Raw genomic sequence first — 26,583 nt, 5'->3', positions numbered from 1 at the left:
CAAGACTAGAAATTGCCTTTGCCTGCACAGAAATTGACCATAATTCCTGACTAAACAGATACTCCTGTCAAGCCAATATTACTAATACATTTGGTGCTCTGAAGTGTTGTCATTTCTAAATGATGGAACCTATATGCACATAAACATGGTGAAATAAAATACTTTAACTGCATAGTAGTAATTTGTTTTCAAATCCCAAATTTTGGAGTACAAAGTAGAAAAATAATAATAATCCTTCACTGTCCAATTACAAAAGACATGGTATAAGCCAATTACCTTTTTCAACAACAACGGCAAGGTAATTAGACTAAATTGCTTTTGTTTTAAATCAGGCCCCAAGACCAGTCGTGTTAATCTGATCTTCAAAAAAATAAGTATCCTACTTTTTAAATAAAGAAATCAGGGTTTTATTGAATAGAGCACCAATATTCAGTAGAGCACTAAGCCCACAACTTCCATTTGTTAAGACAGAAATCTATACCTACATCTCAGCTATTATGACTGTACCCTTTACAAGTTGTCTTTTATTTTCTGAAATGTTCTAAATGGGTTCCATTTCCTATATTTACAATAGCCTATATAACATTCTTATCAATAATGGTATAACAAAATAGGTTGCAGTGCATTATTCAAATGCATAGGTAAATTTTCTACAAGAAACAATAAAATGTAAGGTTTATTTTAAAAGTCAACACCCACATTTTCAAGGTAACTCTGTGTACATCATAGAAAGAATGACAACACAAAACATCCATCTTGCTATCAATCTTTTAATTGTCTTAAACAAAGAGCTTAAACATTTGCTTCATTGCATAGGATAAGTACATGGGTAATAAAGTTGCAAAAAGTCAACTAATTGAATACTTAAAAAAAAAACCTGATGTTCATCCTAGACACGTAGTCTAGATATTATGACGCTGTAATGAATTTGAAAATTAGCCTCTTTGGTTTTATACTGACAATATACTTTATAGATTTAATAGGAATAATTAAAAGAATGAGTAGTTCATGACCTTAACGTACATTAACAAACTTGGGCAAATTGTTCTGACAATAACGTGTAACCTTGAAGGTTATTAAAGAGTAAATCAAGTGGAACTTCGTTAATTGGAGGACAACGGTGGTCAGATTATAGTGAGTAAAATTACTGTTTAGAAAATGTTTAAGATTCAAATCAAATGCTAAATACAGAAAATCAATGGCCTACAACATGCAGCTGTTCAAATGGTAATTCTGCTGATATACTCAACCATGTTAACTTCTGTACCAGCCTGGTTTTGCATTTTGCAAAAAATAAAGCAAAGTGAAGACTTTTGTTCCCAAAGGCGCAAGCCAACTAAATTATTTGGTCAAGTGTGTATCAATGAGCGTATGGTACAATTAACTGGTTTTTCCTCTCTTTGTTTCTGGACTCTTGTTCATCGGCCTAGGCAGAGCTCTTTTTATAGATTGTTGAGCTCCAGGAGGGTTTGGTCCAAGGTTTGGTGCATATCTAGGTTCTCTTCTTTAGCTGTAGCCAGTTTCTCTGGTGGTGGGGAAAACAAAAGCATAGATGAGCTTATCAGCCACCAGACCCCAGCTGGCTCAAGAATAGGGACATCAACAGTCAAAAAACATTAATTTGATCCGAAATACTTTACACATGAATCTATAGTGTTCTTAACCCCGCTAATATGGTTTTGCATCATAATCATGGTCAGTAAGGAGCACAGAAATACAGAAATAGATTTAGCCTGTTCCAAGTCACTGTAGCAATAGGGGAGAATTAAGCTTCCTATGACAGCCATTCTGATCCAGACAAAAACAAACAGTGGGGCTTTTGATTCTTAGTTCAGACGGTCTTTACACATAGGCGAGCTACCACAGAGCTGTCTTTACACATAGGCGAGCTACCACAGAGCTGCTACACAGGCATTGCAAGAGGACAGTGCTCCCTGTGTCCACAGAATGTCACAGGAGGTTTCGATTTCTAATTTTGCGCAGTGGAGCATCAGGAGAACAACAGACCCTTCCTTTGGGTCCCACCACTCAGGGGGCCCAGGTGGTGCTCGCTCAACTGGATGGTATCCAGTGCAACGTAAGTTGGCGAAGCTGTTCAACACGAGCCGGCTTAAGGTGCATTAGCCCCAGCTACATTGCGGCATGTCGTGATGTTGCAACACTAAAATGAGCTACAGTAGCCACAGAGGACCAACATTCAATCTAGTGAATTTCCCGACAGAAACAGGGAAAAACGCTGAACTATTGGATGTAGATGTGAAAAAGGTGAAACCTTTAGTGAAGACAAGTGGAAACTACTACAATCCTAGAAATGTAATATGTAAAGGTAAGTTTAAGTAGTATTGTACCAAGCATGAGGAATACAAGTAAAACTGTCAAGTGCTTAAGTAAAACTGTCAAGTGTTTCTGAAGACTACATTTCATTAGCAACTATGACCGTCTAGGCAAGTAACATATGTTTCAAATGAAAGACATACAACTTTCACCAGATGCAAGGCAGATGTCACGGTATAACATTATCACATCTACAGATATTTTTGTATATAGGCAGTATTGCATGCAATCAATCTATTTTACAGCAAAATGTATCTTACGCAAACTTGGCCATTTCTCTTAAAGATATACAACACAATACAAAACAATTGGATAAACTATAAATCTTCCAGTACTAAAACTTCAGATATTTGCTCCAGGCAGTGCAACTCCACAGCATACAGCAAATGCTTATCCAAATATTTGTGGAAAATAAACATTGCTAATTCTGACAAACTTGGAAGCAAATTTCTTTAAGTGAAATTTTTTGGAAGATATATTGTGCCTTCACTGGTCCCCAAACCACCACCAACAAATGTGATACATTTCGCATATGACAAATGTAACACAGAATTTCTGCCAGTGACCTGAATGTCATGACTGCAAATGACACAAATAGATTAAATTCAAATCAAAGTACACCAAACAAAACGCAACCAGCCCCATCTAGAGGGGCATGAGAAACTGGTTCCAAGTTTACTCAGATGCAAGTGCTTATTAAAAGACTGGAATAGTGCAAAGGACAGCGGAAGACGGCAAAAGGGTCTGCCATGGACTCAGTTGTTAAGCTCATTAAGAACAACCCTCAGTTCATTACGGAGAACGCGGTTTTTCTCCAGCTCCTTGTGATAGTGATCTGCAGCGCCGGCAGAGTCAATGAAAGCCAGTGTGAAGGTACAGAAGGAAAAAGAGAGAGAGAGGAAGAAAAGAGGGAAGGGTTAGTGCAATAAAGGTCACAGGGCAGTGGAAGACAAAGAAAAAAGAACATGCGTTTCTTTTTTCCCTCCCATCTGACAGTCAGGAACTATAGCAACTACAGCTCACTTCACAATGTCTGAATATCTTGATTTGAACACAATCATTGCAAGACATTAAGCAGCTACAGTAGGGCGCAGTACATTCAGTGTAGGGAACAGGACAGCAGGGCACGGGGGGGGGGGGGACCACAGCAAACCCCTTTCAAGACTCTCACTTTCAATTTATACAAAAATAAAAACCCTGTGTTCAGACAGGATGTTTCCACAGGGAGCCCAAGCCTATCTTTCAGATAATACATCTTTGGCCCACTCACATCAGTGGTTTTTCCACTCAATTTTCTTCAGTGCGAACCTTATTTACAACCCAGTTTTCAAAAGAAAAAGTTAGGACGCTGTGTAAAATGTAAAGAACAACAGAATGCAATGACTTGCAAATCATTAAAACCTATATTAAATGGAAAATAGTACAAAGACAACATATCAAAATGTTGAAACTGATAATTGTTGTTTCTTGAAAAATATACCCACTTTGAATTTGATGCCAGCAACGTTTGAAAAAAGCTGGGACAGGGGCAACAAGACTGAAAAAGTTGTGTAAAGCTAAAAAAAAACATCTCACAACTAGTTACTTTAATTGGCAACAGGTCAGTAACATGATTGGGTATAAAGAGAATCCCAGAGAGGATGGTCTGTCAGAAGTAAAGACGGGGATGGGTTCACCACCACTTTGAAAGACTGCACAGGCAAATAGTGCAGCAATTTAAGAATAACGTTTCTCAATGTAAAAATGCAAAGAGTTTGGGGATCTCATCATCTACGGTACATATCATTAAAAGATTCAGAGAATCCGGATAAATCTCTGGACGCAAGGGAAAAGGCCGAAAACCAATATTGGATGGCTGTGATCTTCAAGCCCTCAGATGGCACTGCATTAAAAACAGACGATTCTTAGTGGAAAAAACACTGCATGGGCTCAGGAACACTTCAAAAACACATTGTCTGTGAATACAGTACGTTGCTGCATCCACAAATGCAAGATAAAACTCAACCGTGCAAAGAAGAACCCATATATAAACATGATCCAGAACCACCGCTGCCGCCTTCTCTGGGCCCAAGCTCATATAAGATGGACTAAAGCGAAGTGAAGAACTGTCCCGTGGTCTGACTAATCCAAATGTGAAATAAGTTATGGTAATCATGGACACTGCATCTTCCGGGCTAAAGAGCAGAGGGACCATCCAGCTTGCTATCAGCGTATTGTTCAAAAGCCACAGGGAAAACAATTAAAATAAGTCCTATTCAGGGAAGGCCTTGCTTATTTCAGCAAGACAATGCCAAACCATATTCTGCATGTATTACAACAGCATGGCTCCATAGTAAAAAGAGCCTGGGTGCTAAACTGGCCTGCGTGCAGTCCAGACCTGTCACCCATTAAAAACATTTGGTGCATTATGAAACGAAAAATATGACAATGGGAGAATATTTCACTTTCAAAACTATAGCAATTGGTCTCGGTTCTCAAACGTTTACAGAGCGTTGTTAAAAGAGGTTGTGATGTAACACAGCAGTAAACATGCCCGTCCCGTGTTGCTGGCATCACTATAACATTTCTCAGTTTCAACTTTTGATATGTCGTCTTTGTACTATTTTGAAATAAATACAGGGATAAATGATTTGAACATTATTTGCATTCTGTTTTTGTTTGCATTTTACACTGCGTCCCAAAATCTTTGGAAACAGGGTTGTATTAAAATACTATAATTTTCATCTGCATGGTGAAACACAGCTTCACTTACATGTTTCAGGGTAACTGGTTCCACTGGGTACACTTGACTAACACCATGAGTTTAATGAACCCTGGGCCTGCTCTTCTATTGGTCGTTTAATGAACCCTAGGCCTGCTCTTCTATTGGTCGTTTAATGAACCCTGGGCCTGCTCTTCTATTGGTCGTTTAATGAACCCTGGGCCTGCTCTTCTGTTGGTCGTTTAATGAACCCTGGGCCTGCTCTTCTGTTGGTGGTTTAATGAACCCTGGGCCTGCTCTTCTGTTGGTCGTTTAATGAACCCTAGGCCTGCTCTTCTGTTGGTGGTTTAATGAACCCTAGGCCTGCTCTTCTGTTGGTGGTTTAATGAACCCTAGGCCTGCTCTTCTGTTGGTGGTTTAATGAACCCTAGGCCTGCTCTTCTGTTGGTGGTTTAATGAACCCTGGGCCTGCTCTTCTGTTGGTGGTTGAATGAACCCTAGGCCTGCTCTTCTGTTGGTGGTTTAATGAACCCTAGGCCTACTCTTCTGTTGGTGGTTTAATGAACCCTAGGCCTGCTCTTCTGTTGGTTGTTTAATGAACCCTAGGCCTGCTCTTCTGTTGGTCGTTAAAATAATCCTAGGCCTACTCCTCTATTGGCTGTTTGGTTTTTGGTGCCCTCTGAGGATTGGTCAGAAACCGTCCCTCGAGGCAGCACATCCCGAAACCACTTACATATCACAGTTATATTGTGGGAATCTAACAATATTTATTGTCTATTACATTTTAAACTTCCAATAGTTTTTTGACCAAAAATATAATTTTTTTGCTAACTAGACTAGCCAACTATGCAATCTTACAAAATCATTGTACTGTATAAAGACAAATGGTCTAGAAGCCAATTCCGCAAAATCTTTCCATTGCATCCCTTTAATCAGAGACTTCGCCTTCTGTTTTACCTCATTTATAGCACCCAACTGGTCCTAGGTCTAAATATGTCCCCGATTAGGGGGTGTCATCAAATTTCTAAACCTCTGTGTTCATGACGAAAACCCAAACTCAAAAGAAACAAAGTAAACAGAAGACAACACTTAAAAGAAAACAGGAGAAGTTCCAAGAGAAGGGATTTGGGACATTTATTACAGAGGAAGAGGAAAGGATAAAAGGAAGTGAGTACATCAACACATAAATACCGAAGAGACGGACCGGGCCAACCTAGATCTCTGGAGAAGTACCCACGTCATGACATGACAGCACCTCAGGGGCCTGTGCGGGTTGTCCCATAATGCACTGCAGTAACGTAATGAGGACGACAAAACTACACTCACACCTCCAAAACAACAGGCGGGAGCACTACATGGAGGGGGAGACGGGTGTGACGGGGGGGGCAGAGGGGAAAACCCGGGACCTGGGGCACACAGCCACCCCGTGGCATTTTTAATGAGCAAACCTTGTAAACCTAGAATGACAACCACATTCTACAATCAGGTGACATTTCCCAACCGAGGACGTCGAGAGAGATCGACCCGAGTTCTGTCCGTACAGGTGTGGAATGACAAAAGAACAGAAAGGAAACGGATGATGTGCGAACCCCAGGAGTGCCAGGCGGACAGCGTCCGAGAGGGGGATCAGGAGGAAGCGGAGGAGCGGGAGGAAGAGGAGTAGCAGGAGGAGTGTCTAGAGTGTAGTCATGTCGTTGAGAGCCAGGTCAAGCTCCTCACTGAGGGCTTTACCCTTCAGCTTCTGAGCGTACACCTCGTCTGGATGGAGGGACGGACACAAAGGACAGAAACAGACAGACAGATGGACGGACGGACGCATTTGATGGAAAAGGAACAGGGAGATGTGTGGAGGAAAACAAGTTTGAAGAAAAAAAGTGAGATAACGAAGAAATCATATAACTTATAATCATGATCATGCACCAATGACAGGATTCTAATTTTAAAATAGCTTTTCAACCAAACAACCTCAGCAGTAGCATTCTGACAACGAAATAATAAAAAATGTATTTCAAATTTTTGAAAGATTCTAACAACAAAAATGTTAGAATATTATCACTGTACATCAGTACCACACAAACAACTGTCAGTCAGTGAGAAGAATAACTGATAGTCCACAAAAGACTTAGTGGGCCCCCTAATCACATTCTCATGCACTAACAAGCAAGGCCTATAGGACTCTCGGGACAAAGGCACAGGAGGTTATGACGGGTGCAACTTCGTCAGCCACTTCAAACACCACGCTTGATATGTTATCTACTCACACTCATGCCTGACAACCATTTCCAAAGTGCCAAAATGCAACAAGACATTACACTCTCCACAAGAACTTTGCCGCTCCTAAATAAGCTTGTTATTCATTTAGTAACTGTCTGGATGTCTCAACATGCTAGATAAGTCAGAAATCAGGCAACACAAATAAAATTTAAAATAGCTTCTAGTCCGTCCTACAACTCTAATCTTTAACATCATTTCCAGCATCTTTCTATGCAGTCGGTCCATCTCATAGTGGCCCAATTAAAATAACCAGATTGACTGGATTAACAAATCAGATGTTACGCAGGGACTACATGCTCATGCCTTTTACACAGAGCTAGCCCAAGTCTGATCCTCAGTTATTGTCAAATAAGAACGGTTTTGTTTGAGGTCACTGACCCAATCAGAAATCGCTAAAACAGAGCAAGGTTAATCTAAGCAATCCATTAAGACTGCGCTACATTGAATAAGTATGAAGACGTATGTGCTCATTACATGGGCACTGTGTAGATTCCTTCCCATTAACAATAACATGACTTGTCTCCTTGTCATCGGTTACCGGACGAGACCCAAAGTGTTAGCTAGTCCAGGGTGGTTTAGGGTGGGAAGGACAATGTGTAGTAAATACCTCTGGATAGGTACGTGTACTAAACGGAAATAAAACAAATTAAAAAATAAAATAAAGAAATTAAATGTAAATAGAAAATCTCAACTAATTAGTGTGATTAGATGGTCATAGTGGGCGAATGCAATTTAAAGTGATGTTACCATGGTCAGGCACTACCAATAGGCAAAAATATGCGTTATGTCCAATGATTATCGAGGAAGTGATTATTGAAGCATCGGTCACGCTTTGATAATGTTAACACGCGTCCTAAATGGCACCCGTCCAAGACTGCACCACAGTGGTGACGGGGGTGCTGTTGAAGACAAACTCCAAGTGAAATGCAGCCACGGGTAGAGAGAACGGCTGTGAGTGAAAGACGCGTTGAAAAAGTACCTTCCAGATCATCAATGGTCTTCTCAAGCTTAGCCACAGACCTCTCGGCAAACTCAGCACGGGTCTCGGCCTGGGGGGAGAAACATTGAGGCATGGGGGTTTCAGATTCAATCAAATCAACAAATCAGATCAAATCAACAACCAGCAACAAATTAGGTTGAATCGTATGCCAACTTGCAGATATGGTTTATTCACTCCCTAAGTGTTGTCTGCCACATGTGGAACTGTTACACCAGTTCAGTGTTAAAAACACGTAACTCCTGGGTTACACTAGGATGTAATAAGAGTAGGAGGAAGAAGAACGTTTTGAGGGACCACTCAAGACCATTCAACTGTGCTAATTATACTTCTCAATTAGCTAAATTGACCACACAGCACCCACCTCTTTGAGTTTGTCAGTGAGAACTTTGATTTCCTCTTCATATTTGTCCTCCTTTTGTGAGTACTACAAGTGAAAGAAACATAATCTGGATTAATTTCAGCCGTAGAGGCGAAGACAAGAGCTAATATACATTCAAATTTTAAACAAACATGGCAGTATTCTAGTTAAAACATACACTTATAGAATTGAGAAGTACAAGTAAATTGACAATGTCTGTAAAGTAGCAGCCTACTGTTCCTAACCATTGAATAATATTGAATCAACACAAACTTAAACAAGTTGAGGAGAGGATGAACACTGTAGAGCCACAACATATAAAAGCTGAAAGGTCGGCTAAGCAAAAAAAGCAGAGGGCTACAGAATCCGCTTAGGCGCTTGTCATAATGTAAACTGGGTGGGAATGTGCTGCAAGGGCCCTAAGAACATCCAGATCTGAAGTAAAATCAGACTGATCAATATCCATCTACTGTCATCTGTACACCCATTTATGAGAGGACTACCATTCAATCCCAATACGTGTGGATACATACAGCAATGTTTGACAAGAGAGCATTTTATTGCACATTGACTATTTGATATCAGCGAGATATGGCAGAACGGGGGTCCCTTCTGGGTCCATCTCCAGTGACTATCCAGCCTACAGTACCTTCTCAGCCTGGGCTTCCAGGGACTTCAAGTTGTTGGTGACATTTTTCAACTCTTCCTCAAGATCACCAGATTTGCTGCGCAACAGCAAGAGAGGGGAGGGGGGGGAGAAAGAGAGCGAGTTGAAAGGGAAGAGAGGGCTGAGGATATGGAAGAGGAGACCCGGCTCTGGCTCTTTAAGCCCAGACCCATTGAGGTGGAGGAGGGCCTCAGGTAGGAGAGTGTCTGAGCGAAGCAACTTAAAAGAAAGGACAGATTTTACACACCCTTAAAATGGGGTGGGGGTGGGGGGGGGGGGGTTAAACCTAGGATCCTTCATGGACAATATCTGAACCTCATGATATAAAATCATATATTCTATGTATAAGATGGATATATGGAAATAAATATATACGGTGGGTATCATTATAATATGTACAGCTTTATCACATTGAAGGCCCAGGTCACATCAAGGATCCCATCGGCTTCAGACTGGAAGTGAGGGACAGTGTTTTGTGGGACTCCGGTCCTGCCGTAGCCACAGCAACGCTGTCCCGTCAACACCCAGGGAAGCCGTCCAGAAAGCTAAGCTGCGAGGCAGAGAGGCTGGGAGGGAGGAGTTGAGGACACAGGCAAGAGGAGAAGAGGAAATGAAGCAGGTAGTACAAGAGGGTTTGGAACCGATCCGGCTGTGCCGGCACGGAGGGGCAGACAGTACCTCATCCTCTCCGGACATCATGGACTTCAAATTCTGGTCCATGAGTCGAAGCTCCTCCTCCAGTTCCCTGACCCGACTGGGTCAGTCCACAGCCAGGTAAAGTAGGGGTGTAGGGGGGAGGAGGGGGGGGGGGGGGTCAGGACAGCCACATACAGGGGAGGTGGTCCCAGGTGGAGGGGGGGGGGGGTGGTGTTGGTGGTGGTGATATTCAGACATGCATTACACAGAACAAAGAGAACAGAACACACACATCCACGTGACCTGTTGCGGTTAGTGTATCCTGTCGTCTCGTGTTTCTCTCAGGGGAATATTCCACAGTGGTGTTGGGGGGCGGGGGGGGGGGGGGGTGGAGTGGGAACTGAAACGAGCTGAGGCGGCAGGTGGTAGACGAGATCCACTACACACTGATGATGATAACGCAATGCTGTTGTGTGTGTATATATGTATATATAATGCATTACTATGGTACTACAGAGGAACTAGCTTGGATCATCTCTGTGGTAATTAATTCACCCACGGCCTTCAGTCCGTCTGCAGCTCGTTTCAGTGGCCATCCAAAATCATGCATCATCTCATTAACAGGATGGTGGCCCATGCAACAGTTCAAATGAACACATCTTTCATCCAGACTGGGCTCATCATTAATGTACATTTCAAAAGACATTTATAAAGAAATGCATTAGACGGTTAGGTGTGACACAATTATAAAAACATGTGCATGGAAGCCTCAAACTCTAGGAGGACACAAGTCAAGTAGGGTCTACGGACGAGCAATTACGAATATAATTCACATTTAAAACATTTTACCTACACAACAATGAAACCCCAATACAATAAATGCAACACTGAACAATAATGTCAAGTAACTGATTCTCCACCCGCGCTACTCTCCAGCGCACACCGACCACACGCTTTCAAACCCCCCTGACCGGGAGTGTTCAAACAGGTGGAGAATTAGAACTCAGCCATGGACCCTAAACACCTATTCCCTATAGAGTGAAATACTGCTGATCAGAGCCATATGGGCCCAGGTCCAAAATAGTGCACTAAATAGGGAACAAGGTGGCATTTGGGATACGAACTCTGTGTGTGAGTCAGGAGGTAAAACTTACGCCTCAGCCACCTCAGCCCGCTCCTCAGAACGCTCAAGATCACCCTCGAGAATCACCAGCTTACGAGCCACCTGTACACACACACACACACACACACACACACACACACACATTTGTATGGCTCTCCTCATGGGGACCAGAAAATAGAAATTGCATGCTCTCTTGCCCTAATCTTAACCCTAAACCTAACCATAACCCTAACCCTAACCTCAAAAAAGTAACATTTATGCCTAAACTTTACCTAGATGTAATACCTAACCTTAACCCTAAACTTAACCAACAACGTCTGGACCTTAAAGAAACCCCAATTCTAACTCTAAAATAAATTGTAAGTTTGACCCTAAACCGGAAATTGACTTTTGCCTCATGGGGACCGGGAAAAGGTACCCTTGAGTCAAATTTTTTCAAGTTTTACTATACTCATGGGGACATTTGGTCCCCATGAGTATAGTTCAGGGCTGGCCAACCCTGTTCCTGGAGATCTACTGTCCTGTAGATTCTCTCTCCAACTCTTATTCAGCACACCTGATTCTAATTATTAGTTGGATGAAAAGCAGAATCAGGTTAGTCACAAACTGAAGAGAAAACCTACAGGATAGTAGATCTGCAAGAACAGAGTTGGCCAACACTGGTATAGTTAGACCTAACACGCACGCACGCACGCACGCTGAAGTATGGAGGCCAATAGTGTCTAATAATTTCCAGACGCATGTGACCAAGATCATGACACTAAACAGGGTTTAGAAAGAGACATTCAGATATAAATGTGCATTACAGTTCATACAACTGGTAAGAAAATAAAAAGATTAAGAAGTGCTAAGAACAGGGAGAAAACTGAGAAAACTATTTATTGGCTTCCGTGCAATAGGCTTATAACCTCCAAAAGGTTGTTTAACACACAGGAAGACCTATAACCTCCAAAGGTTGTTCAACACACTGTAAGCCAATAACCAAAGGTTGTTCAACACAGTATACCATGTACATTAAACGGCAGGCCTACGAGACCACTAGCAACAATGAGTGGCTGTGGTGCAGCTGGCACACTAGACCGGCTGAGTGCCGACAAAGAAACAGAGAAAAAGACAGGAAGAGAGAAAAAGACAGAAAGAGGCAATGGAGAAAGAGAGCTGTCAATCACAGGTCTTGTTACAGATAATTCCATTAGCCAGCTACTTTGTCAGGGACAGTGTAATCCTCTGGGCTGGGATGTCATCTCCTGTGTACTCCAGGTGTAAGGCCTGGGGGTGATCAACACAGGCTACAGGCTGGCCTGGGGATGGGTGGGGTCAGGGCAGGGTCATAGGGGAGCAGCAGTCTCTGGAAGCAGAGGGAAGTACCCCCAAAACTTTCTTAAGCATAGTGGGGAAAATACTAAACTGACCCAAGAACAAAGTGTAAGGGCAACTTCATCCCACACCACGATCGATGGGGATGATCTTTAGCTATGCGAGCTAAGTTTAGCTGTGTTCTCTTTGGCGGGGGGGGGGGGGCTGAAAAACCTGTTCAATGGAGATCAAGCAGACGACAGACCCGGGAATGCAGTTTTGCCGAAAACTACAAGCGTGGTGCAGAAATGTGTTTTTTTTAATACATCAACACAGAAGGACATTAAAACAAAGCAATAGCGAGGCAAGAGAGAAAAACTAAAAGGTATAAAACAAAAGAAATGCCAGAATCCTCAGTAACGTTTCGTGTCACGTTGAGACTATTTGCCATCAACTGTCAAATGTGACATCCACAAAACTACAATAAACCTGCAAAACCTCCCAAAAAAAAAAACGAGCAACCGTCCTGTAGGGCAGGAGGACACCCACCTCCTCATATTTACGGTCGGCCTCCTCAGCGATGTGTTTGGCCTCCTTCAGCTGCATCTCCTGGATCTCCATCTTCTCCTCGTCTTTGGTCGCCCGGTTCTCTATGACCTTCATTCCTCTGTGGGACAACACAGGCAACAGGATGAAGAGGAGTCATGTTTTGGCCAAAACAGACATATGAATCACCTTTATTTATTTCTTTATTTAACATCAAGTACTTCCCACCCATGACCGACATGCCACAGTGGTAACAGCTGTGAAGGCATTAAGGAAACTCCTTTTTTCCTTCACTACTTCCTTCCTTCCAGTCAGAGAACTGGAGGGACAGTGTACAATTCCAACTCTTATCCACCTACCAGCTGTGCCATAGGACAGGGTCCACACAGCATTTTAGCCCGGCCTAATTTCACACTTGTACATTTAGACATTAGCCCAGGGCTAGCCGGCCTAGATCTGAGGCATGACTAGCAGCAACTTCTCAGGACTTTTCCTTGAAAATCTGCCCTTAGGACCCATTTCCAATTAACTAAAGCAGAATACTTGTGACTGCAACAGGACCCAGAAGTCCCACCTCTCGCTCTCATCTGCAGCTTTCTCTGCCTCCTCCAACTTCTGCAGAGCAGTGGCCAGTCTCTCCTGGGCCCTGTCCAACTCCTCCTCTACCAGCTGGATACGCCTGTTCAGGGACGCCACCTCCGCCTCTGCCTGTTGAAAGAGAGGGTACTCGGTCACATCCAGAACTTTACCTGCATGGTACACCACCAGACCATTTCATTTGACTTGGGGGATCTGCGTGGTACACCAGCAGACCATTTCATTTGACTTGGGGGGGATCTGCGTGGTACACCAGCAGACCATTTCATTTGACTTGGGGGGGGGATCTGCGTGGTACACCAGCAGACCATTTCATTTGACTTGGGGGATCAGCATAGTACACCACAGTCCAAATAAAAATGTGACTGAAGACGCTTGACAAAGCGAAGCTTCGCATGCACGGAACAGGAGGCAGGATTTCAACTAGATCAGACTTCAGTCTCCACACACCTGAAACAGGTGGAAGAATGGTGAAGCAGCAGCTTTGAGAATACAGCATCGACAAGACATGATTGGATGGCGAGGAGACTCCTGCATTCTGGAACACCAAGGTTGCCACTGAGGGATTCAGATAGATCTGCCGGCAAAACAATAGAGCTAGTGTTCCACCCCCCTCCCTCGGGAATAGAAGACACCACCCCCCCCCCCCCCCCCCCCCCCCAAATCTGTTCATTCTGCCGGACCCTTTTCAGGGTAGCCGTGGAATAACGTTCAAAACATTCTGGAGTATTTCAGACCAGTTAATACTGCACTTCATTTGTCTCAGTTTAGTCAAAAACCTGTGTCAGGCAGACTGTCGGATGACTGCCAGCTCAGAGAATGTTGTGGTTCTCTACGTGTAGTTTAGCAATAGGAGCGAACAGGAACAATAAGCTCACTCCTCTTTTGTCAACTTCTATAGATTTCTGGTACCAGCCGTTACCCTCCACTCTGTAGAATGATTGACATCCAGTGTGCCTGCCCTTTGGTGAACTCGGGCCCCTTAGAGATATATTTCCAAAAATGGTAGTGTGACTTTGGACCTACTGAATAGGCCCAAGGATATTCACACACAGCTGACAATATGGCACTGGAATGATTAACCAAATCTACTGACAGATAGAGAGACAGACAGTCGGAGAGACAATAGACAAAAAGTTGAGTCAACAAAATAACTGCTTGATAAAAGCTGTACTCATTCTTCCAGCTCACCACACTGGCTCATTTCCCAGCAAAACGTTTTGCCCAGTCGTCAACTATTGTTCCAACAATGTTCATTTCTAATTAACATGTGCATTTAAGCTAATGTGCAAGGACTTCTTCAACATACGTGCTCCGCAAACCTTAATTCTCTTGACAGCACCCTTGAGAAGGTGGGCGTTAAACTAATTAGCCTACGGATGGAAGCAAGGTGAACACGCCATCTGCCAGAATTGGCCTCTGGCGTAGGCATTAAAATGCAAGTCTATTGGTTAAACTTTTCTAGCATTAGAGAGAATAGACCACATCAAGTTCTAGTTTGCTACAGGAAAATTGCTCGCAGATAAACGGACAGAGCCCCTTCATGCATATCTAGCGGCCAACACCCACCCTCCATTTTGGGGGACTAACTGTCCGGCGCCCATATCTAAATGTAATAGAGAATGAATAATAGATAAATAGTAACTTAGGAGGCTATAAAGAAATTGAGATTTTAGATTACAGTACAGGTGAAAGGTGCTAACGTCGTTATAGGTAAAAATTCAAACCATACGAGTCAGCGTTTCACATTATCGTGAAAACAGTAGCCATACTGTTTGTATGGACCTTTTAGAACTTAATTAGAAAAGAGCCAGTATGCCTTGAATTGTATAAACTTAATTTGGATCTCTCCAAGAACTCGTGAAAGTAAAACAAGCAGTAATTTGGATAGCAGGTTATACTGCCTGGGCAATATCGCCGCAACTTTTCTTTTACCTATTTTGCTTAAAACACTCCAGGTGCAGCCCCCCGTGAACTATACGCGAGACGGACCTTGCGCTATCGTATAATTGTAGCCCTGTGCATGTTTTCTCGGCTGATCCATGTTGCAAAAAAAACAAAAACAAATATGCACTGACTGTTGTTTGGAAGGCTCCAACACCGACTAATTGGTTTTACTCCAAGCGTCTTACCCTCTCTCTGGCCTGTCTCTCCGCATCCACCTCTCTTTGAAGTGTCTCGGCACGGTCCTCTGCATCGTCCGCTTGTTGCTGCAATGTCTGAATTTTCCTTTTTACGGCTTCAATAGATGTTATTCCAGCCATTGCTAATGCGTCTATGTAACAGTTATATTCAATAGGCAAAGCTGCATCAATGAACGCGACGTTGTCGCGATGCCTTAGACGCTATAAAGGCACCTTGAGATTGTTGAGTCACGCCGTTTGTTGTGACCGACAAGGATCCAAATAATGTCCTACAGTGTCACGATATCTGTATGCTGTTTTGTGCGGCCTGAATCACATTTACTTAGTAATTTCGCTAACTGTTTCCACTCTCCAGCTTGTTTTAGCAAACTCGTTATCGGAATTGAGTAGATAAGGTAAAAGTTACTACAGTCTTTTCTCCGCCTCTTCTGTTATCTTTCAGATGATGTCACAGGTCATATGCTGGTCGCATTTTAAAGGAAAAGCGACAGTTTAGAAATACTTGAATTCTTTCAAGGGCAATGCTTTCTATTTTTGTTGGATATCTTTTAGTGTTGTATTGTAGTATACAAGCGTAGAAATTGCTAAAATAAATGTAACTATAAAAATGGGTAGACTTGCCTTTTATGGGTAGACTTGTATTTGAGCTGTTTTCTTCAAGCACATTTAATAGTTTATTGAGGAAAGCTGATTCAATAATGAATCCTAGTTAATATTGTCTGTTAGTCTTCCTTGTCTCGCCTTCAGCTTGTCCAAAATGCAGCTGCAAGGCTTTTAACCGTTAGAAAGAAGAGAGAGCACATCACCCCTGTATTGGCCTCTCTCCACTGGCTACCTGTTAAATATAGGATTGATTTTAAGGTTCTTTTATTTGTTTTTAATGCGCGGCATGGATCAGCACCCTCCTATATTTCTAACCTCCTCATCCACCACTCTTCCTCCAGGACCCTTAGGTTTCTGACCTCCTCATCCACCGTTCTTCCTCTAGAACCCTTAGGTTTCTGACCTCCTTATCCCCCACTCTTACTCAAGGATCCTTAGGTCTTCCAACCAATTGCTTTTGTGTGCTCCATGGTCCCAATTAAAGTTTAAAGGAGACTGTGCCTTTTCTGTTGCTGCTCCAAAGTTGTGGAATGAATTGACTGCACACAACACCCCAAATTTGTGCCAATTTATTGAAAATAAAACACTGAAACATCTCATGTACACTGTGATTGTAGTGATCCCTGGGCCAGTCTTGAGGACAGTCGCTGCCGCTGAGAAGCATCCCCATAGCATGATGCTCCCACAACCATGCTTTGCCATAAGGATGTTACTGGTCAGGTGATGAGTCATACCTTGTTTTCGGGCAGACACACTGCTTTGCATTCAAACCTAAGAGTTTGATTTATGTATGTGAGATATTTCAGGTTTTCATTATCAATACATTTGCAAAAATCTTCTGAAAATGTGTTTTTGTCTTGTTATTATGGGTTTTTGTGTGTAGATATATATATAAGATAATATTTTTTTTATTCAAAATAATGGTTTTCTGTTGGGTATTTGTAATATCAATACATTTGGTGATTACATTTGTAAACTTCTGTAACGCTTTGCCTTTGTTCCTAAGAGGAATTTAAATTTAAATAATCTGTTTATTTATTATCTAGAATTAAGTGTAAGTACTTTCACATGTGCTCTTATTTAGAAAAAATTACTGTACTGGATTAATTGAAATAATTTTTCATACTGGCCCAGTGATTACAATCAAATCCACAACCATGGCATATTGCTCAATTAGCAAAGGCTTTACTAATTGAGGTACAGAGAACAATTTAAAATGTGATTGTGTACTTTAGATGATAGCTACCGTACAAGGTTTTTGTCCTCACGTATTATAAGACCATGTACTTGTTATAAGTGCACTGTCTCAAATCCTGCCTCTGAATTTTAATCAAAGATTTGTCGCCTCACCCCTTCCCTTACCAAACGTGATCAGAACAGCATCAGCTAGTATTATACGCAATAGTTTAAGCACATACAAAAGCATATTACACATCTAGCCCAAAATAGGGGATTTAAATAAAATGTGTTATTCACAAAAGTCCCAAACTGCAACTTTTAATGGTGATCTTGCAATTTGGCACTTGTATGTGGTAGACAGTTGTACAGTACAACCATCCTAATTCAAAGCTATTCAATGCTACACAAATATACCATTTTATCATTTGCCTCTTGGTGTTGTTGGGACCTCAGAAGCCTAGCCAAAAAATACCCAAAGTGTTTAGTTTAATTAATTTATCATCAGTATAATTAATATATACATGGCTGCATTTGTAAGTTTACATTTAACAATTTATTTAAGTGTATCCAATGTGATTACATGTAATACAATTTAGTCGTAGGGGTCCTTTAATAAAATGTCCTGAGGAGAAAAGGAGAAAGAATGCTTTGTCCAAACATCATAAAAGGATGAACTAATTGTGAAGCTGTGAGCGTGAACTGGAAAGCATGACTTCACTTCACTATAAACAAATGACTGCATTCCTTCAAATCTTTTCCTTCTTTGGTAACATTATAACGTTAACAGGCATCAGGGGTGCTCCCTATCCTCCAGGAATTTGAAGTGAAAGATGTGTCCCAGGTCCGAATAAGTTGAGAAGAACATGGAAAAACTCAAGGGCTTCCGCCCTGCAGGACAGGAGTTGACTAGCCCTGACATAACGGGGGTTGGCAGAGGAGCAGAAACAAACTGGCATGCAGGTTAAGTTTAAATGGCAACTGTGGAATGCTTCTTTGTCACAGGTTGTCTTGTTATGTTGTCCCATTAAATGTCATGAACGTCCTATGACACCAAAATAATATACTGTTATTTAACAATGCTGTTTAGGTTACTTTACCTATAACGCGTACACTGAATCATAAAACAAATCCAGTCCAAGAGCTGCCTGCAGCATAATATATTTTGGCCATGACCACCTGGCGTGAAGAACGAGAAGCGCATTCCATTATTGTTAACCATTCTGACACCATGCTGATACATGGGAGAGGGTATTCAACCAGAGTCAGGCGAAGTGTGGACCGGAGAACACAGTGATCAAAGAAACCAAGTCAAACTAGGAGCTATTCAAACATAGTAGAGCTCTGGAGAAGAGTGGCCACTAAATTACTAAAATGTCAAATGTAATTGGATTGTGCAGCATTCACTTCATGGTGCTGACACGCTTAACGATGTGTTTGCTAAATGTGATACCCGTCGAGGTTTGGCACGTTCTCAATGTGACAGCTGTGAACCAGCCAGGTCACTTGTTCCATGGAGCTCCTTCTGGGGTCAAGGGAAATGACAGGAGGGAAGGTGCAGTGGACTTAGGGAGCGACGATGTCACCTTTCTCCTCAAGTCTGCGCTTGTTCACTACTTGTTCACTACTTTGCACAAAAGGTGCTTTTACAGGTGGACTCATGGCAATAACTTTGGGACTGAAAGGAGTTTCAGTCACACCCTCAGCTGACAGTCTTACAACCTGAAGCATCTGTGGTAGTTAAAAACCAAGATGAGTGGATCATGCGGTGGTCTTTAGAGCCAGTGGGTCTGAGTACTGCACTAATCCACTGCCTCAAAAGCATTTGTCCATGTTTGCCTCAATGTTGTGTTTGTCTGTGTGTATGTGTGTGTGTGTGTGTGTGTGTGTGTGCTTTGACGTCACTGTAACTGTAGTGATCCCTGGTGTCACTCACATCTGTGGCCTTTTTCTCTGCCTGTTCCAGCTTCTCCTGGGCGTCCTTCAGCGACTCTGAGTATTTATCCAACTCATCTTCCACTCCCTTCAGCTTCTTCTGAAGGGCCAGCAACTCCTCTTCCAGCTAGAACACACAGAGGGTCTTAGAGGGTAAAAAACTGAAAGATACAGAACCGGTTTAATTATTGCACACATAACAAATTTGTTTCAAACGTACACTGAAGACTGCAGAGTTGGGGTCAATTCGATTTAATTAAGGAAGTACTCAGAAAATACAGAAGAGAATTGGATTCAGAATTATAATTTCAGTGTGTGTCCCAAATTGCCTGGAATTTGTAATGGAATTGCCCCCTAGTCCTACTAAAAAGTATTTACAAAGTAGGAACAACAGAGATGCATCACATATCACTTGAAAGCAAAATCAAACTAACTGACAAGTGCTATATAAGCTCCCCATCGCTGATGCCAGAAGCTTGGTACGGATGCTTGGTACGGAAGCTTGGTACGAATTCTTGGTACGGAAGCTTGGTACGAATGCTTGGTACGGATGCTTGGTACGGATGCTTGGTACGGATGCTTGGTACGGATGCTTGGTACGAATGCTTGGTACGGATGCTTGGTACGAATGCTTGGTACGGATGCTTGGTACGGATGCTTGGTACGGATGCTTGGTACGGATGCTTGGTACGGAAGCTTGGTACGGAAGCTTGGTACGGATGCTTGGTACGGATGCTTGGTACGGAAGCTTGGTACGGATGCTTGGTACGGATGCTTGGTACGGATGCTTGGTACGAATGCTTGGTACGGATAATATACCAGCCAACTGCCCTTTGACCCCCCCCCCCCGTGTCTTCACTGTCTTTCCAATTCCGTTTCATCATAAACATTTACATTTAAGTATTAAAAGAAATCCTTGAAAAAATTAAAAACTGTTGTACCCTCCCTCTTTTTGGCCTGGCATCGAGAGTGGCCATAAATCTGCTGTACTGTGGCTAACTCTCATGGCAGGCTGGGCCAGGAAAGATGACAGACTTATAAGGGAAAGCTTTCATAAAGTCCCCACCAGCGTGGTACGTTGTTTCCTGAGTGACACCAAATTCCCTACATGGTGCGCTGTTCTTCAAGTGCATGGTCAGATGTAGTGCGCCATGCAGGGAATAGGATGCCATTCGTGACGACCACCTCAGATTAACCAGGTCTTCAGCTGGTGATGTTTCCTCAGCTGCCCCCTTTCGGCAGGCATCGGATGAACCCCTGGCGCATCACCCCTCTAGCCTGGCAGCCAGGCAAAGCTCAGTGCGGTGGCTTGTTGTATTCTTGCTACTATAAAGGCTTTCTGCTACCTCCGTACAAGGTAGTGGGAGCCGTATTAATGGAAAGGAATGGCGGGGCGGGGTCCTGAACGGGGATGAAGACGCAAAATGTCAAATGTAACTGTAGGAGGGTTGTCTGGGTCGCCTGCTCACCTCATCACTTCAGCGCTTGCTGCCCCCCCCCCCACCCCACCCCACCATAAAAAACACTACCAGACTTTTACATTTTTGTGATGCTCACGTGATCAGATGCTCTTGTTCTGATTGGCTTACTGTGGTGAGTGTGTACGCTTTCATGTTGGCCCCCCATGGGAATTGAACCTGCGACCCTGCCCAGTGCGCTAGCAACTAAGCTACGCAGGAATGACGAGTGTTAAAAACAGCCTGGCTACGTCCCAAGAGGCTTAATGTCCTCTGAATCCTCGTTACAAAGGATTGCCTGGAACCTATAAAAAGCCCCTTGTGAAGGACAACGCCATAACAACAGTATGTCCTCATGATGAATGTCATGCTTATATGACATCGGACAGATTCTGTCGGTCTTCCCGGCTCCAGCTCTGTGAGGCTTCGGGTTCATAAATAGCCACACAGGGCAATTCAGATCTCAGGCCAGGCGGTGCTGTTCTTGCATGTGGTTTCGGGGGTTGAATTCTCTGACCCTTGTCCCAGCCTTGACACATGTTTCCTATGCGCAAAAGCAATTCAAAGGTGAGGATCTTTAAACACCACCATTGAGAGAGACCTGCCATTGTCAAGGCTGCGGCGAAGAGAAATGATGGTGCTGGAGCCGGAGTAATGTGCACATCTAGTAACAAAGACTTGAAATGGAAGAACTGTATAGATGGTCTGGGTAACTCAAACCGACCACGGAAGGTGTAGATGCCAACAAAACCTCAAGCTATTAGACTATTGACTATTTGACGCCATGGAAGCAAATGTTCTCCCCAGTATCAAAATCACATACCAGTTGGATGGGCACATGTTCAAGGACATGGGGCTTCCATTTCCATTCCACTGGAAGACATATGCAGCTATTGTTACTGAGGGACTAAATAGAGATTACTAGTATACTACCATGGGTAATGTTAGTCAAGGACAGAGTAATAATAACTGACTCCCAGAGTCTTGAAAAGGGCAAATGTGTGAAGTTATAAGGATTTTTAAAAGATCTATTTGATTACATGTCCGCAAAAGCTGAAATACTTTTCTAGCTATGAACATCATAGATTTTAAATCTCTGGGGTCTTGTAAATAACATGATAAAAGGGAGTGCAGTAGAAGGTTCTCTTTTGTCCAGTTTTCAGTGTTGGCCAAACATTAGGATGCCTGTTATCGGGACGAATATGAGTAGTTGAGTCAGTAGAATAATTTAAAGCTGGTTTCACATCAACAGTGCTCTCTGGAGAAGCAACGATAGCCAATCTTATTTTCATCCAAATGCTCAGGTCAAAAAAGGATGATGGCTTTTTCCTCTCATAGGCGATGATAGGGATATTCATTGTCCGAAGACAAGAGAATGATCCTGGGTGAAAGACAGAACTGCGATCAGGTTTAGGGGTGTCAATTCCATTTCCAGTAAATTTATTAAGTTAACCAAATCCCAGTTCCAAATGTTCTTTGTTGAAAAGCAGTGAATATAATTTGAATCAGAATAGAACGCATAAACTGTAGCCTTATATGGTCAAATGGCCTTCATCAAATTACTGAGAGGATGTGTCAACATGGACAATTTGTAAAATGTACTTTCGTCATAATCTACATAACTCATCCTGAACCTCCTGAGAGTTAAATTTGATCCAGTACAGCAGTGACGTAATAGTTCCAAGTCAAGGGTTATTCCCTGAACTGTAAGATTACAGTAGGCTATGTACTCCTTAAGTCAACTAGCAGCCCTCATCAAAGTCGCTTGACTCGGGGAATTTAATACTGCCAATAATAACCTTAAATGGGCAGGAACATTAATGGCCTGTAGTCCGTGTTGGGATTAATTCCATTTCAGTTCCAGGCAATTCAGGGACCGCACTGCAATTCCAATTGTAATTCCAGTATCCGCAATGCTTATCAGTTCTGGTATTCTGTTTACTGTAATGGACTAGAATTTAATGTTGTCTAATTGATCCAGTATTTAACTCCAATGCCTTCTACCAATTAAAAGAAACCCAAGTCCTGATTGCAAAAGTCGGACGCAACTTTCGAAGCAGCTTATGGAGAACTTCCATAAGCTATTGGTTAACAATATTTGTATGATATACTGTCTTTCAACAAACACCTCATAGCAGACATATATTAAGGTGAGAAGTAAATCAAACCACTTAAGAAATCAGTGTAAAACAATGTTATATATATAAAGTTGCCCCTCAAGAGATATTTAAAAGTGGAGAATACCCTCTTAACCAGTTATACTCCCATACCTGTTTGCATTTGTCCTCTGCCCCCTTTTTGTCTACTTCTGCTTGTTCTGCCCGATCAATAGCATTCTCCTTATCCAGTTTCAACATTTGCATTTTCTTCTTGATGGCTTCCATGGTTACTGATGTATTCTTCTCCTAATACCAGTGAAAATTGCGAGTGTGGACTCTCTGTGGACGCGCACGAGTCCCTCAGACAAGCAGAGGACAGAGGACTGAAGTTCACAGGAGCAGCACCTCGAGCCGAATGATGAGACAAAGATTGTCTGGATTGGGTAGGAAGGAACGATGGAATTCAGAGGAGTCCACGACTTATTTTGGAAAGTTCAGTATCACCGGAGCGAGAGTGACGTCGCGCGCTTGTGATTCGTTCCAGAGCATTGGGTAGGAATTAAGGACACAACTTTTGTCCATCTTTGGGAAGCAGAGATTTCCTTTTATGTTCGAATCTCAGCGGTAAGATATCTGCAGTGGCGGAGATAGGTGCCAATAACGTATAATGAAAAAGTTGGCCATTAATAATGTAATGTGCCGTTCGTGTCTTGAGCGCACTGAGGGAGCAATTACGCAGTTTTAACCTACTTTATGTATGAATGTTTTCCTAAAACAAGTTCATTTATGACCGCATTGAAGAACTGTTGCACACATGACGCTATAACAATTTTTTTGTTAGTTTTGTCGCCTGAAGTAGTCATCCTAAATTAAAAAACATAATCCTGCATGGCGCTTCTGTATTTTGGATAAGAAGCAAAAAAAAACGAATGAAATATATAATAACGGATGACGTCTAAAGATTTATGTTCTATTTAATTGTATTTATATGAATGTATTCCAATTCGGTAGGTGTAATCCAGGTGGGTGACTTCGGCCGTAGGACGCCAATCAACTCCCTTCCATCAACAACAGATAATTACCACCTTCCGGGCGTCAGTTATGGCATTTCCAAAAAAAGTAGTCCATAGCCATGCCTAGTCTATCACAGGACAACATCTATTTAGCTGTAATTCGGGTCTATCAAGCAGAAACTAAATAACTATTATTTATTGCCATTTCTACAGGTTGACCTATTAAATGATTTATAGCCTAGGCCAGTGGCTCCACAACCTTTTCAGTTACTCCACCCCGAAAATGATTTTGTACTGCTTGAAGTACCCCTCATGTTAATTTCACTAGTAAACCTCTGGTGTCATGAGTGTTTTCAAGTACACCCTGTGGAAAGGCCAAGTACCCTTGGGGGGCCTAGTACCCCAGGTTGGGAACCAAAGGCCTATGCGGCATGCAAACTGTCACAAAGAACAGAAAATCAACAGCGCGTGCGTTTGTTACTGGTATAACTACTGTAAGGATGTATGACTGGAGGAAGTATCCTTTGACTTAACCCATTGTTCAAGATCGTTTGGAAGAAGTCGGTTTAACGTTCTTTCCACTGGACTGAATTTTGAATGCCTTGTGCTTGTAGGGAAGGACGGGATAGACGACTTATGTTTGGGCCTATAAATGCAACATGGCGAACATGTCAGTAGAGACACCATTAGGAAAGCGTGACACTAGGCTGTGGACGGTAGTCTTTAATACATTAAATGGAAGTTGCTTTTGCGAAGTCAGCAGTATATTCACGTTAACCTACCATCAGCAATCCTTACGTTAACTTTGTATCAGCACAGCCGTCCTTATTATGAAGCATAACATAACTTTAATACAGTTGAATGTGTATTGAAGATAAACCATTTTCTTTCCAGGGAAAACCAACTTTATTGACCATAAATCTCTTTTACATTGCCATAGAGGTGGTGATCCCATAGTACTGTTAATACATTATAGTATCAAAATCAAAAGGTCAACAAAACAGTTAGAGAATGAAAAATACTTAAGTTAGGCTTTTGTTGTGTTTGGGGTCAACACAATATATGCTTCTCAACAGTCATTTTCCATAACTACTCTCATTAAGAAAAAACCAGAATGGAGAAAATAAATGTTGTAAAAGAGTGGATTTATGACATTTTGTTAAGTTAAACAAATAAGTGCACTTGAAAATGGGAGACGTTAACAGTTAATTATTACACTTGTTTGAAAATACATATAAGCAGGCACTTTCTGATGCATTGATGTGTTGATAGACAAAAGAGGTAAAACTCTAGCAAGGTGAAATAGGCTGGCAGTTCAGGGTAAATAACAGCTGGATATGAACACATATCGTTTTTTTTCCATTGCTGTCACAGGACTATATTGTAATGGGAAATTACCACAAAATCTACAACTAAATTTGTTTCTAAAAATCTGCTGGTTACCGTGGGGTATCAGATGCATATGACATGGTTTCTAATATCTGATAAAACATTTTTAAACCACTCAATAGCACCCAAAGGACCCGTCGTCCATGATTCAAAACAATGTCCTGAAGGAACAAAAGTATGGCTTTATGAGCTTCAAAGAAAACAACATCCGAGTCCATATAAAGACACAAACAAATACAGATACTTTATTAACATGTACATTTAATAGAATATACCATTTGTAACACACCGTAGCTTTATTTATCTAATAGAAAATGATATGTTTTCTCTCCATGAATTGTTTAATCGCAAAGAAAAGAAATCCACCTCTGGTCCAATTGGCAACAAAATGCGGATCAATGTCATTAGTTCAGATAAAAATTAACAGCCTTTCTGAAACCCTGCACATTCTCATAAAACCGTGGTTTCTATGGAATTTGACCAAAGCCACATGTTTAGGGCAAACACCAGCTGATCTCAGTGGTGTATGGGGAAAGCCCGCCTTTTGGGGACTGCATATTTGTAATTCAATAACAATGACCTCCAAAACAAGATACTAATTGTGCTCACTAAAATAATAGCATTCTTAATAGCATTCGAGCAAGAAAGGCAAATATAATTTATCGGCAGGTGGATGTGAAATTACACAGAAAAGCAGTTGAAGTAGCCGCAAAGAACACATGCAATCTAGATACAAACAGCGAGCCTAAAGGGTTTAAATGCTAAATGAATCACATATAAACTATTAAAAACACAGTTACTTCAAGGACTTGGATACTTTTTCGCATTATCCAAAAACAACCAGTCGAGCTGTAATGCTCTTGAAAGTTCACAAAAAGAGAAAAATAAAATTTAAAAATAAACATCCTGATAGAACTTTCACTTTTTACCCCTTTTATTTTGTTTTTAATTATCTTGCCCCATAATTGCTTCTATTTAAGCATAATACCTCCTCTTCCTCTTTTCACCGCTACAAGCCCGGGTGTAGGCCCAGACCATCTGATTTGTCTTCGCTGCATATATGTGTGTATGAGTTTCCTCACTGCTCCTGTCCATCTTCCCGGAGTTCGGAGGGCAGGAACTTATACTGCTGCTGTCGGATGGTGGCCAGCTTCTTCCTGGCCTCATCCAGTTCTCTCTCCTTCCTCAACATCTCCTCCTGGGCAGCGATGATCTAACAGATACAACAAAAATGG

At 42.1% G+C, this 26,583-nt stretch overlaps 2 protein-coding genes across 12 annotated transcripts in view; both read right to left on the bottom strand.

Annotated features, from left to right (window-relative positions):
- Window positions 1-752: 752 nt before the first annotated feature.
- Window positions 753-23,403, bottom strand: tpm2 (tropomyosin 2 (beta)). 8 transcript variants are annotated; one of them, XM_010889563.3, is made up of 9 exons: window positions 23,118-23,398; window positions 19,392-19,517; window positions 13,510-13,643; window positions 12,939-13,056; window positions 11,125-11,195; window positions 10,013-10,088; window positions 8,671-8,733; window positions 8,289-8,358; window positions 753-1,525 (listed from the first exon to the last, which is right to left on the bottom strand). In XM_010889563.3, the coding sequence occupies exons 1-9, from the start codon at window positions 23,229-23,231 to the stop codon at window positions 1,443-1,445; spliced, it is 855 nt and encodes a 284-aa protein (XP_010887865.1). In that variant the 5' UTR covers window positions 23,232-23,398; the 3' UTR covers window positions 753-1,442. The 8 variants fall into 8 exon arrangements, with proteins under 8 accessions (XP_010887865.1, XP_010887867.1, XP_010887870.1 ...); XM_010889565.5 differs by lacking the exon at window positions 10,013-10,088 and adding an exon at window positions 9,317-9,392; XM_010889566.5 differs by lacking the exon at window positions 753-1,525 and adding an exon at window positions 6,148-6,793 and having other exon boundaries at window positions 23,118-23,403.
- Window positions 23,404-25,087: 1,684 nt separating this feature from the next.
- The window catches only part of tln1 (talin 1), a 77,861-nt gene continuing 76,365 nt past the window's right edge, over window positions 25,088-26,583 (bottom strand). For all 4 annotated transcript variants that reach the window (XM_029125206.2, XM_029125205.2, XM_029125208.2 and 1 more), the window contains one exon: window positions 25,088-26,561. In XM_029125206.2, the coding sequence (XP_028981039.2) occupies window positions 26,427-26,561 (135 nt within the window). In that variant the 3' untranslated portion in view covers window positions 25,088-26,426. The remainder of the gene's footprint in view (window positions 26,562-26,583) is intronic.

The sequence above is a fragment of the Esox lucius genome, chromosome 14, assembly GCF_011004845.1.
Source record: "Esox lucius isolate fEsoLuc1 chromosome 14, fEsoLuc1.pri, whole genome shotgun sequence".
In the NCBI taxonomy this organism is placed as follows: domain Eukaryota; kingdom Metazoa; phylum Chordata; class Actinopteri; order Esociformes; family Esocidae; genus Esox; species Esox lucius.
The sequence above is the reverse complement of the archived record's forward strand: the minus strand, read 5'-3'. Positions and strand labels throughout refer to the sequence as shown.

Coding starts and splice junctions, on each gene's coding strand:
- tpm2 (XM_010889566.5), bottom strand. CDS start 23,231: ATGGAAGCCATCAAGAAGAAAATGCAAATGTTGAAACTGGATAAGGAG. Junction 13,057..13,509: donor GCTGCAGATGAGAGCGAGAG/GTGGGACTTCTG, acceptor GTTGTCCCACAG/AGGAATGAAGGTCATAGAGA. Junction 11,196..12,938: donor CCGACCGTAAATATGAGGAG/GTGGGTGTCCTC, acceptor GTGTGTGTACAG/GTGGCTCGTAAGCTGGTGAT.